Source organism: Aplysia californica, unplaced genomic scaffold (genome assembly GCF_000002075.1).
Source record: "Aplysia californica isolate F4 #8 unplaced genomic scaffold, AplCal3.0 scaffold00184, whole genome shotgun sequence".
NCBI lineage: Eukaryota > Metazoa > Mollusca > Gastropoda > Aplysiida > Aplysiidae > Aplysia > Aplysia californica.
The window spans coordinates 1,153,452-1,166,285 of NW_004797454.1; the positions used below are offsets into that span (position 1 = coordinate 1,153,452).

General features: G+C 40.7%; 1 protein-coding gene across 1 annotated transcript in view; it reads left to right on the forward strand.

Annotated features, from left to right (window-relative positions):
- LOC101854797 (cytochrome P450 10) overlaps nt 1-3,473 on the forward strand; it is a gene marked incomplete at its 5' end in the record, with an annotated part of 8,773 nt that extends 5,300 nt beyond the window's left edge. The window contains 3 exons of the mRNA XM_035969790.1: nt 368-536; nt 989-1,032; nt 1,893-3,473. Coding sequence (XP_035825683.1) covers nt 368-536; nt 989-1,032; nt 1,893-2,003 — 324 coding nt within the window. The remainder of the gene's footprint in view (nt 1-367; nt 537-988; nt 1,033-1,892) is intronic.
- Between the last annotated feature and the right edge of the window lie 9,361 nt (nt 3,474-12,834).

A 12,834-nucleotide genomic window follows, 5' to 3' on the forward strand; every position in this document is an offset into this window, starting at 1 on the left:
AGAGAAAGAGAGAGAGCAAGAGAGAGAGATAGACAGACAGACAGATTTTGCTTCTGGACAAACGAAAGAGAGCTTTAAAACAGCGATTGTAGCGCCATCTGACGCAAAATGCATTCGGCCGAGGACACATTTTTTTGCTGAATGAATCATCTTGTTATGTACGATCCTATGGTATACACACAAGTCCGCCGGCGATTAAGTGGCAATGGCCATGGCATTAACCTATCCTATCGCAAAGCATTTTTGGATACGATAAATAGTGCCGATACTATGACAAGGAGCAGTTCCCAATCCTTACCCCATAGAAGATCTTCTGAATTTAAACTTTATTTCATTTATTTTTCAATTATCTCTTATCTTTCCCTAGACACATGTTCAAGCCAACTTGTACGGCATGTACCACGACCCGGCACTATTTCCGGAACCGGAGAGCTTCCGGCCCGAACGTTGGCTTCGGGAAAACTCGGGAGATATGGACCCTACAGTGAAAGCCATGTCCAACCTGGTGTGGGGGCATGGAGCACGCATGTGTATCGGTGAGTTAGTTGTGAGCGTGTCCTGGGATTTCGGTAGAATCAAGCCCGGTCTGTTATTTTGTTATGCTCTTGCTCCCCCTGACTCTGGTGTTGCTATTGTTGTTGTACACATATATTGTTTTATTTACCGTACATGCAAAACAGTTATAACACAAGAATGGTGTATTTACCGTACACCTAAAGTAGTTATATTATAAAATGAATGCATTTACCAAAGCAGTTATGTCATAAGAATAGTTTACAGTATACGGGAAGAAGCTGTGTCACAAAAATAGTGTATTTGCAGAGCATCTGAAGCAGCTGTGACACACAACAGTGCATTTTACAGAAGACCAAGCAAAGCAGTTATATCATAGGAAGAGCGGTGTATTTGCTAGTACAGTACATCTGAAGCAGATGTCGTGTCACAAAAAGAGTAATTTTACAGTACGGTGTTCTTTTCTGTTCCACAGGCCGACGTGTCGCTGAGCAAGAGATGCACATCACGTTGTCTAAGGTAAGAGAATTTATCGGTTACGACTTTTAGTAAAAGTCAATTTGACACCCCCGTTTCCCCCATCCGGAACTTACCTGACCAACTCGCACACCCAGGGTCTTCACAGAAGATTTTAAACTGATTCTAAGAATGGAGTGTTTATATTTACGTTTATCTGACTTTTCTTTACAATAAATGTAATGTTTATTATTTCTATAAAACTAGACATTCGTGTCTACAATCAAGACAGAACATTCTTCAATAAGTATGTCAGTACTGCTACAACAAGGCCTGAAGTAAAAAAGAAAATTGATGTCTTGTCTCGTAAGTCTTAAACTCCCCCCTCCCTCTCCTACCCCCCCCCCCTCTTTCTCTTTCCATCACTCTCTCTCTCCCTCTCTCTCTCTCTTTCTCTCTCTCTTTCTGTCTGTCTGTCTCTCTCTCTCTCTCTTTCTGTCTGTCTCTCTCTCTCTCTTTCTGTCTGTCTCTCTCTCTCCCTCTCTGTTTCCCAGTCTCTCTCTTTCTGTCTCTCTCTCTCTCTGCTCTCTGTCCGTCTCTCTCTCTCTCTCTCTCTCTCTCTCTCTCGCACACACACACAAACACATACACACACACACACACACACACACACACACACACACACACACACGCACGCACATACACACACACACGCTCACTTACAATTACATTCAATAAGTAGTCACTGGATGGACATACGAGATAGTCACTTTACACAAAATTCCCATTTGGCTCGGTCCTTTCGGAGATGGAAGTAAAATGTCAAGCCTCTTAAATAACTTAATGACGTTGATAGAGGCGTTGTCAAACCCATATCATTTAATTTTCACAATTTTAATTTTTTTTTTCTTTTTTTTTTTCAGATTGTGCAGAAGTTCAAGCTCAGCTACGAGCATGACGACGTAGAACCCGTACTCAACACAATGATGACCCCTGACCGACCTCTGAGGGTCAAGCTGACCCCGCGATTCTAGACCTGCCGATCGATTACCATAGATCTCATTTTCGTACACACAGTGGGATATTTGAGATAACATCATTCAGAGTAGATAGATAGATGAAGAAAATAGTGCATGAGATGTTGAACAATATCTTTGAGATACAAGTACAAATTATGTAGACCTTATTTTATTTGTGTAAAATTACAAGGAGATTGGCACAATTGTGCTCAATATAAATATGATGATCCTGGGAAAGATGAAGACGGAGACAGACAGACGGAAACAACATACGAGTAGATTATAAAGTATTAGTAGGACCGACCAGTGGAACTCTCTGTCCAGATATTATAATGCCTCATTCGACGTAGATCTACTTTATTACAATGACACTTTGAAAATCAGCTCTTTATCTAGGCTGATGTCCAGATTTGAATGCATAATGGAGATGTAATGGTCGAGTATAATTGCTTACAGAAATCATGATATTTAACTCCGCCTCTTTGCGATTTTTGGGTTTTCTCTTTGCCGAGGGTCAGGGGTAGTGCGCGCTTGCGCGCGCGCGCGTGTGTGTGTGTGTGTGTGTGTGTGTGAGAGAGAGAGAGAGAGAGAGAGAGAGAGAGAGAGAGAGAGAGAGAGAGGGGGGGGAGAGAGAGACAGAGAGAGACAGAGAGAGAGACAGAGAGAGACTGAGAGAAAGAGAGGGGATGGGGAGGGGGAGAGAGACCCAAAGATAAAGGGCTCATCACACCCAAAATACATGACCTACTTTTATATGTTTTGGAACGTGAGCCCGTGACTTCTGTAACGAGTTACGAAAGCTTCTCAGTTGTCTGGTGCTGAACCACAAACGATGCATTCAGATTCCAGATTTTGATATTCTGAATCGAAGCCAAAGCAAAATTAGTAACAGCTCAATCTACTATATTAGGGAGAAGAAGAACAAAGTACATGAAGAAGATAGTGACTCGACCGACAAAAATCTTATACAGCACAGTATCAGTAAGGCCATGACCACGAATTAAATGCTTTTGTGTGCATTTTTATTTGTAAAAATATTGTTTTTCTAAAATTAGGAAAGGATGTTTCATTTTAGTTTACTTTGAGGAAAGACAAGTGCATCGACAAAATGGGGACCGCTTCGGCCGACACCCCTGAAAATTTCAAAATTTCCTACCAACTGAAAATGTTTGGTGTGTCCCGCGCGCTCATATGACGTTATGCAGTTGAGAGCGCGTAAAACGCTTACCCAAAAAAAATAAATGGGGACCACTTAGTGGAAGGTAAAGCAAGGTAGACAGACAGAAGCTACAAAGAGAGAAAAGAAAGACACAACGCCTTCTAGTGGCGCCCGTACATAAAACCCCCTCTTGTAAATTAAATGAGTTCATAATCCTAAGACGCCCGACGATTTCGAAAATAGATTGAAAGTAATGAAAGAGCATCGCTCATTAAGCTCCTTTGTGAGAGAAGAAGTCGAATTTAATTCTGCGTTTTAAAAAAAAATCTTTGTCTAAGAATGCTTCATAGCCTGTTGCTTTTTTGTTGTTATTGTTTTTTGTTATTTTATCATGTTCAGTGCCGCACTAGAAACAAAGAGAGTATTTTGAAGACCATTTATTTTCTGTTACCATCATGTACGTATTTCAATCAGTGGCGGTGGGTGAACCTAGATTTGGGTGGGGCTTAGGTTTCTTCCACTTCCTTACCACCAAAAAACAAGCAATAAGAACAACTCAGTGACGATTTTTCTATACTCACGGCGAGCCACGGCATTTTGAAAACCATTCAAACGAGAAGAGTCATCTACGTTAAATTCTTCTGGATGGTGGGGACGAAGCCGTTTCACCTCCAAATTTCTCTAATTAGTTTTTATTTGATTATTGTTAAATCTCAGCGGCACAAACACACAGCACTCCAAACACACACCGTGTATGAGGTGGATTGGGTCGTGTTGTTGCAGAAAATAGAAAGCGCCTAACAAAGGCCCAATTGGCGCATAGGTAACTGTGTCACTGGGGGAAAGTGTGTCGTAAACTTTCACCCCATTGCCAGGGCTGGGAGAGCGTGAGCCCTCTGTGCAGTGTTATTTTTTTCAAGTCTTCTACCTTTTTACAAGAGGGGTTTCATTACGGAGAGACCGTGGGAACGGGCTGGTTGATTGCTGAGCCCTAAAGACATTTGATTGGCTGTTAGGTTACTATAGTTGTAAGCGGGGACAACAGTGATTGGATAAACGAGCAAGCCGCCTAGTTGATCACTCTGTGTTCATTGCGGTCAATCAGAACTGTTTCAACTGCTGATTTCGTTATTTTATTTTTTTTGCCTTGGGATAGACTTGGGGGGTGGGGAGGGGGGCTCAAGCCCGTGAGCCCTTCACTACCCACCGCCACTGATTTCAATGAAAGAAATAACTAATATCAACTCCTGATTACAAATAAATAAGGGACAATACCATAATATTAAGCAAATTATGTTAAATCTTAAGTAAGGGTTTGATTTTACCTTGTCTGAAACAAAACTAATTGTGAGACATAGGTTGAAATTTAAACAACCATATTATGTCTTCACGTATTTCTGGTTCACACTTTTTTGTCGGTTCGTTTGCCTAAATGCAGGACGAATTAACAGCATGGTTGAAACGGAACCAAACATACACAGCTGAAGTATTTAAGAAGAAATTATGAACTGTTTATAACGACATGAAGATTGTGGTTCCCGTAAGTACTTTATTCCGCGTTCTTCAAATTGTTTGTTGTTGGGGTAAAGAAAAATGTAAAGCTAGGAAAAAGCAAAGCAGACTGACTCCAAAATTCTTTCCAGTGGTTGATATGGAAAATTATTAACATAACTACTGGCACATAACAAAACAGTATCCTGTTTGTTTGGGGGGTTGTTGTTGGGTGTGTTTTTGTTTGTTTGTTTGTTTTTTTTTTGTTTTTTTTTTGGGGGGGGTGTTTTTTTCTCGGTCTCTTGTATGACTTGATCTTGAAATGTTACACAAAAGGCGAGTTTAAACTTTAAGCAAACACCGAAGGTGTTCTCATTTGGAGATAAAATGTCGAACGCTGATATGTATAGTTCACGCGTGCCATTTCTCTTCTGTCCTTGAGTGGTACAGTCTGAATGTTCTCGAAGGTGACTTCGCCAGTAAACGACGTTTTTGAACTTCAAAGTCACACTCAAACTTTTGTCAATGAAGAAAAATAACAAATAAAGAGAATTGAACTTCTGTGTTGTTGTTGATGATATTATTATTGTTTAGTTTTAGTAAGAGATTTACGGCACTTGCAACACTAAAAGGTCATATGAATGCCAAGATAAGAGATTTTTCTACAGAGTAACGCACAAAAAAGGGAGAAAATACATGTAGAAGGATGGTAAATGTTTGATAAGAAAGAAGGAGCAAATCACACCAGAACTCCCGCCACCCATCCAGTCCTCGTGAAGAAATGCACTTCGAAACAATACTGGTTCTTTAGTGCATTGAAAAAGCGAGACAGACAGACAGAAAAGAGGGGGAAAGTTCAGAAGTAGGACTTTGACTTACCAATAGGTACCTCCAACTAACCGCGTACTTGGTGTGGGTGTTAGCACCCTTAGTCTGCACATGTACCATTTTTAGCTGTGGTGTTGTTTTGTAGGTGGTTGTGTTAAGTCCCCATGCCCAACGACACAATTTGAGATCATTGAGGAGGCAGGCTTCGACCCTGCATGCTAAGGTCAACCTGTGCTGAAAGGGATACAACGTTTCAGCAGAAAGACCGAGATATTCGATAAAAAATTCTCCCTGTCAGGGAATCGAACTCCCGCCATCTGCGTGCGACGGCCTGACCATCAATGATTTATTTAGCACCGTGCGTGCGACAAGGCGCATAATAACTACACTGCAATGTACCACAGACGCCGCTGTGTCCAATTGAATCTTCGGCAAGTCACGATTCTGAATGATTGTGAATGTCTAAGACCCCCCCCCCCCTCCCCCATATCCCTTCCGAATTCCCTCGACAGTCTAGCTCTTCTATCAAAATCATCCTTCTTCTTTCTTTGGTAAGTGTTCTACGGCGCTCGCAACTGCATAAGGTTGTATGAGCACACGGGACACATTTTAACGTTCTCAGATGATAGGAAAATTTGAAGTTTGCCCGGGTGGCGGCCAAAGCGTACTCATATTCGATTTTGGATCCCCAACGGATCTTTAACGTGCGCAAATTGCACACGTGCCCTCCGAGATTTTTCGCCCTTGTCAGAGAAGGCTAGGTGTAGATCTTTCCTACCAGAAGATCAGGGGTGTGGCTGAAAGAAAGAAGTGCGAAGGAGCCAAGGAGTAGCAGTGCATTGTAGAAAGGCTGCAGAAAGAATCAGGAGCCCAGAGAAAGGGACAAAGGAGGTGAGGGGGTGGGGGCAGAAACAGGAGACGAAAGCAGACGACAGAACATTGATAGGCTAGAGAGCAGGAAAGTAGGTGAAAGGAGACAATTTCAGAGAATAACATTTTTCGGTCGCTATCCGGATTCGAACCCGGGACCTTTGAATGAGAGGCCAACACCTTAACCTCTAGGCCACGAGAGCCCCCTAAAATCATCCTGTCCACACATCACCCCAACAGAAACCAGTTCCCGTGAAAGTTCCAATAATATATCTTCTCTGCAGGTACCGGAAAGTCTTCTTGCTTGCCTGGTTTACTATGACAAGTGCGCCAGATGATGATGATGGCAGTGGTTCCTAATCAAGAAGTCGGTCTGTTTCGACCCGGTGGCGTCGGACGCCTACTGGTCAGTAGTGCTGGGTGGCTAGGTTCCCGATTATTGAAAGCTGGGAATCGTGGGAATTGACTCCGAACCCAATTACTTGCTTTCTAATGATGTGCTTTCTTCCGGTGGTTATCTTGTTGGCTCCGAACATCTTCAGGATTTTGAACAAATCTTGATTTCGGAACACTACGAAGCATCAACTTTTTATTTTTCAAAAATATAATCTAAAAAAAAAAGAAGAAAGATTTTATTGATTAAAGTAACTGGTAACCGTTGGTTTACGTAAAAAGGAGTCGGAACTTTTCTATCGTAGCATTAATCGTGGGACCCCTCCTCCGTTTCAATACTCTGACTTATCGTTTCGGAATCAATTAATCGCCCAGCTGTACTAGTCAGTCTTCCAGACTCGTAATCGTAATCGTAAATTTGCGGGTTCGGGGGCTCGGGACTCAACTCGGCCCAACGTTGTGTCCTTGAGAAAGACACTCAAATCGATTTTTTCCCCCAATTTGGTTCGGTCCTATCGGAAACGGTCGTTAAATTCGGAGATTCCGCTTCATAAATAACGTTACAGCGTTGCAATGGGTTTAACACCTATACAATTTCTCATACATTTGTATTTGTTTGATAGATTGTTTCGACCATGCCTGCCGTCAGAGCTGACCAGAGCCGAGTGGGATACAACATCCCTGCAGCCAGACCGACCGAGATACCGGTACTCCAATTAAGAATCGATCTAAAGTCTCATGCGTGCAATGGTAAACAGTCTTACTGCCACACAAAGATAGTACAACACAAAGATAGTACATGTACTATCTTTGCTGCCACATCCATGGCGCGGGTTGATACATGTAACAGAAGATGAAATAAGAACAACGAAAAGGAGAAGGATCATACCATATAAAAACTACCACAGATAAGGACGTTAAAAAAAGTAATTGTAGTTTTTGTAGTAAGTAAAACCCATGAAAGCAAAATCACTGCATGCGAGATGAAATGTCTCCGCAAAACCCATAACATACAACTAGAGGGGACAGGCAGAGAAACGAAAAAGGGGCAGGCTTTTTTTTTCTTCTTTTAAACGTTGTTTTACGCTCCCAGTGACAAAATTTAGTCCATTAAGGAGGCTGGCTTTGACCTGCCTGTCAGGGCCAACCTGGGCTGAGAGAGATACAGAATCCCAACTTCTGCTACATCCTTTCACTTTCAGCACTCAAGCTGCGCTTAAGAGTTCTTGGCAATGTGTGGTTGTTGAAACGATTGTAAATGTTTCACGCCTCAATCGACACAATTGCGGGCTGCCTGTCAGTGTCAGGGCTAACCCTGGCAGAGATGGGTGCACCATCACAGCTGATAGACCAAGATAGTCAACAAAAGAACTTGCCAAATAGGAATGGAACTAATGCCTTCTGTCGCGAATTATCTGACTATTTTACATCACAAATGCTGGTCCTTTAGGTTGATTTGTTGGTTTGTTTGTTTTGTTTGTTTGTTTGTTTTTTGTGTTGTTTTTTTTTGGGGGGGGTGGTAAGTGTTTTACGGCGCTCGCAACTGCATAAGGTCATATGAGCGCGCCGGACACACCAAACAATTTTCGGTTGGTAGGAAATTTTGAATTTTGCCCGGGCGGCGGCCGAAGCCTTCTCTTATCGATTTTTGGACCACCAAGGGAACTTTAACGGGCGCACCTTGCACACGGCGAGGTTTTCGCCCGTATCCGAGAGGGCTAGGTGTAGATCTTACCAACCATAAGATCAGGGGTGTGGCTGAAAGACAGCAGTAAGAAGGAGCCAAGGAGAAACAGTGGAAAGGCTGCAGAAAGAGTCAGGAGCCCAGAAGAGGGGGCAAAGGAGGTGAGGGGGTGGGGGCAGAAAGTCTGAGAAAGTGTAGACGCAAGCAGACAACAGACGATTGATAGAGAGCAGGAAAGGATGTGAAAGGAGAAAACTTGAGAGAAGAAAATGTTTCCGTTGCTACCCGGATTCGAACCCGGGACCTATTGAATGACAGGCGAACACCTTAACCTCTAGGCCACGATAGCCCCCCTCTTTTAGTTTTGTTAGGATTTAGTAAGAGTAAGCACTAGAAACACAAACAGGTCATGTAAGTGCCGGAGATTAGAAGTGTCACTAGTGAGTAACATACAAAAAAAGAAGAAAACAAAAAGAAATTGGATAGAAAGAACACACCACAGCATAACGCCCGCCAACCACCCATAACTCCGGTTTAGTGATTTGTTGTACATGTAGCTGTTATCGATCCACAGGTCTAGTGATTTGTGGCTGTCATTCCATCTATCCTTACTTACACAACACTGCAGCAAATGTTTGTTTTGTTCTAGTAGAGGTTTTACAGCGCTCACAACTGCATAAGGTCATATGAGCGTTAGAAGATTAGAAGTGTTACAAGAGAGTAACAAACATAAAAAAGAAGTAGGGGAGATAAGGACGATAGATGTTTGATAGGAAAGAAGGAGCAAACCATACCAGAGCACCCGCCAACCACCCACAGCAAATGTTTGTCAGAGTACAGAGAAGAATGTGGACACAATAACTGTCATTTAGTGCTTGGAAAGAGCAAGACAGGGAGACAGAAACCATTTCAGTATGAGTTTACTGTGGCACTTAACACAATCAGGTCATATAAGTGCCAAAAATTAAAGGTGTTACTGTTACAAAAGAGTAACAAACACAAAAAAGGAGGAGGAGAGACAAGGACGATAGATACTTGAACAGAAAATGAGCTTCCCACTTCAGAGCACCCGCTAACCACCCCAGAGACAGAAACAAGGGAGGGATAGTACAGGTGTATACCTACTATTTGCACTTTCCAACCACCCTTATACAGAGCAACACAGCGCATCAAAAGAAGCAAAGTACACCAAAGTACAAACCGATTGTTCAACCTTATAATCACACTAGAAAAAAAGGAAACAAAGTCTAAAGAGTTGAATACATATTTCTCTATTTATCAGCTATGAACTTTACATTTGCAGTATATATATATATATATATATGTATATATATATATATATATATATATATATAATAATATGACAAATTATAAACTCAGACCTCTGTGGATGTAAAATTACAAAATATGTGTATATTGACAAGTTTTAAAATGAAAATGCGCTTCTTTTGAGAAAATATTCATAAATACTAATTTCAGAATTAAAAAAACAAAACAAAGAAAACGAAACTGAACAACAAAAACTTTCTATACATCAAGACACTGGTATAAAATGCAAATTAATCAAATGAACAAATAAAATGTGTAAATGGTTCAGCAAATGAAATATAACTCCGACCAAAGTAAAATAATGCGCAGTATAAAAACCATCAGACATGTAAATGATATGTCGTGTATAAATGTTGGCATCACACTTGTTTCAAGTCATTGTTATCTTACAGATTTGCAGTCCCTTCTCATGGAATTATTACGGTCAAGCCTCTGTGTTAAAAAAAAAACCCAGACAAAAAATAACCAGAATCCAGGTCGAGGTGCAGCAGACCGAACCACTGTCTCACATTTTTAAAAAAAATGCAACTTTTTAGGAGATGATAAAGAAAAAAACCTCAACAAAAAATTGAAATCTGTTTGTTTTAGAAAGCTTTTACGGCGTTCGCAACTGCATAATTGATAAAGTCATATGAGCACTCCAACATTTCATCTCATATTTAAATCTACTTTTTCCCAAAAAATAATTTCCTAGGTACTTGCACAGCTGCAGGCTTGACCAAAGTATGGCTGGTATTTCAATTATTGTCGCTGTAGCATTAAACGCTTTAAAAATAATCATAATATCTTGCGACACAATAACAATTTGCTCCCCTACCCTACAGGCACCAGTGTGGCAACATACTAAAACCTCGACCCCAGGCATCCCAAGCTGCGGCAAGACAGGCAATCCGTCTCTTGAAAATTTTGGCAGTTTTTTGGGGGTTTTTTTTTGGGGGGGGGAGTTGTTGCATTCAAGAGTAATAACGAGGTAGGCAATTTTTAACCTTTAAAAAACCATGCCTCTACGTTTCAAACTCGTCCTTCTAACATAAATTCCACTTGATCTTGCTTCACATGAAATTCAACAGCACTACATATGTCTACAAGTAACACACCAATAATCAATAGTAAATAGCAAGAATGCAAGAGTTTAAAAAGATGCTTTAAGTAAGACACACATGTACTCATTTTTTAAATGAAAACAAGGTCATCAAAAATCCATAATCTTGCTTCTCTCCCCCTCCCCCTTCCCTCCTCCAGCCCCCCTCCCTTTGTATGTAAATTTTGATTGTTCACTTCAACAGCATCTAGAGGTAAAAAAAACAACCCAGGATACCAAGAAAACTTCAGAGATGAAACAGATTACATCTCTAGGACAACTAAAAAAATCTCTTTGTCTCCCCACACCTTAGCGTTGTGTAATAAAAACGTATATCTGATTAGCGTCTTCTTTCAACCTCGTGTAGGCTGTACATCCCTCTTGCTACACTTTACCTGCAAACGCGATGATTACCAGAAATGTTGATGACATGACTAGCCATCTGTTATCTTCCTTATTTTTCTGATAGTTATGAGCAATCATTATGTCACTGTAAAAACAAATTTCCCTATGATTACTATGAAGACCAACAAACAGCTTTATCTTTTTTTCCTTGGAAAGGCTCAGTCTCTGGGGTGGTAAAAAAAAAAGAGTTAACACAGCAAGGGTTACAGCATTGATCCTAAAGCTATCACTTTAAAAATCGTGAAATTACCCTTCACATCTTAATAAGACAAGACAAGCATTTCATGCAGTTCCTCCCCAGCATATCATGATCTGATTTTCACAAATTAAAAAAAATAGCTAGCATTTTATGTGACTTCTTCCAAAAGCATTTCACATATCACTTTTGTCAGAACAAAAGTCGAACATTCAATATGCAGCCTCTGCAGCTCAGCACAGTTCATATCAGAGCAGCTTCATAAACCACATCAAAACTCCACACCCTGGAGATATTCTTATTATTTAAAAAAACCCAATATTTTCTTTTAGTTCAAACATCAATCATGACATAAAAATTGACGAACTACAAAAATAAATTCTCATGAACAAAAAAACAAGAAAACTTCATATTCGTCAATTTCTGCAATTCATCCACCAACATTGTCTCACAATAGCTTGTACATTAAATACATAAAAAAATTATACATCAAAGTGTAGATAAAATCATTAAAAGAGGCAAAAATACTTGCCTATTGCTGTAGCTTGAGAGGGTACTATCATAAACTATTTTCAATCAACTATTCTTGCTAAGGCGACAAGGTCACTGACTTAGAAGCCCATGTACATAGCTAGAACAAATGTAAAATCAACAGTTGACAACTTTACTGAAGCATAAACAAAACGGAAAACGCACAAAAAAGATACCAAACAGTGTGTGAAAACTAGATAACTTGAAGGGTTCTGTGTTTTCAGTGAAGTGGCTAGAAATTTTGCACAAGGCCATTTTTCAGACACGTTTCTGTATGGCAAGTCCACATGAGCATCACTGATAAAATATCTGTTTCAGGTGGCAACTGGGCGCTGCTTTTGAGAGCAAGGGGAAGAACCAAATCATTACAAATTACACTGCAGCACAGATCATATCGCTTATATTGAGACACAGCACACAACATCTTTAAGGCTTCGTGTTGAAATGTCTGTAAGAGACAAAATAATTTCATAAGAGACACCAATAAGAAAGCCACAATCTGTGCTGGTTCTGTACTACTTTGATATATAAACGTGTACACTGGAACAGATTCAGAGTTCCAATACATTATTGACTTTGTGATTCTGTCCGACTGATCTGGACAGATCTTCGTACCACTCACGGCGTCACTTTTTGCCCGATTCTGTTACTTTTAGTTAGCGTGACTCAGCAGCCCGCCGGAGCTCCCCGGCTCGGGGTCAAAGGGTTAATGATCCCAGAAGCGACTTTGCCGGTGTCGGTCAGGAAGTTTGCATTTTTGACTATGTTTAAAACGATATAACTTCTTCCCCATCCTACATAGCAAACCATTACGCGGATGTACTAAAAGCTCAATGTCTTGAGATTTATTCTACTTTAGAATGGTTAATTTCTGTGCCT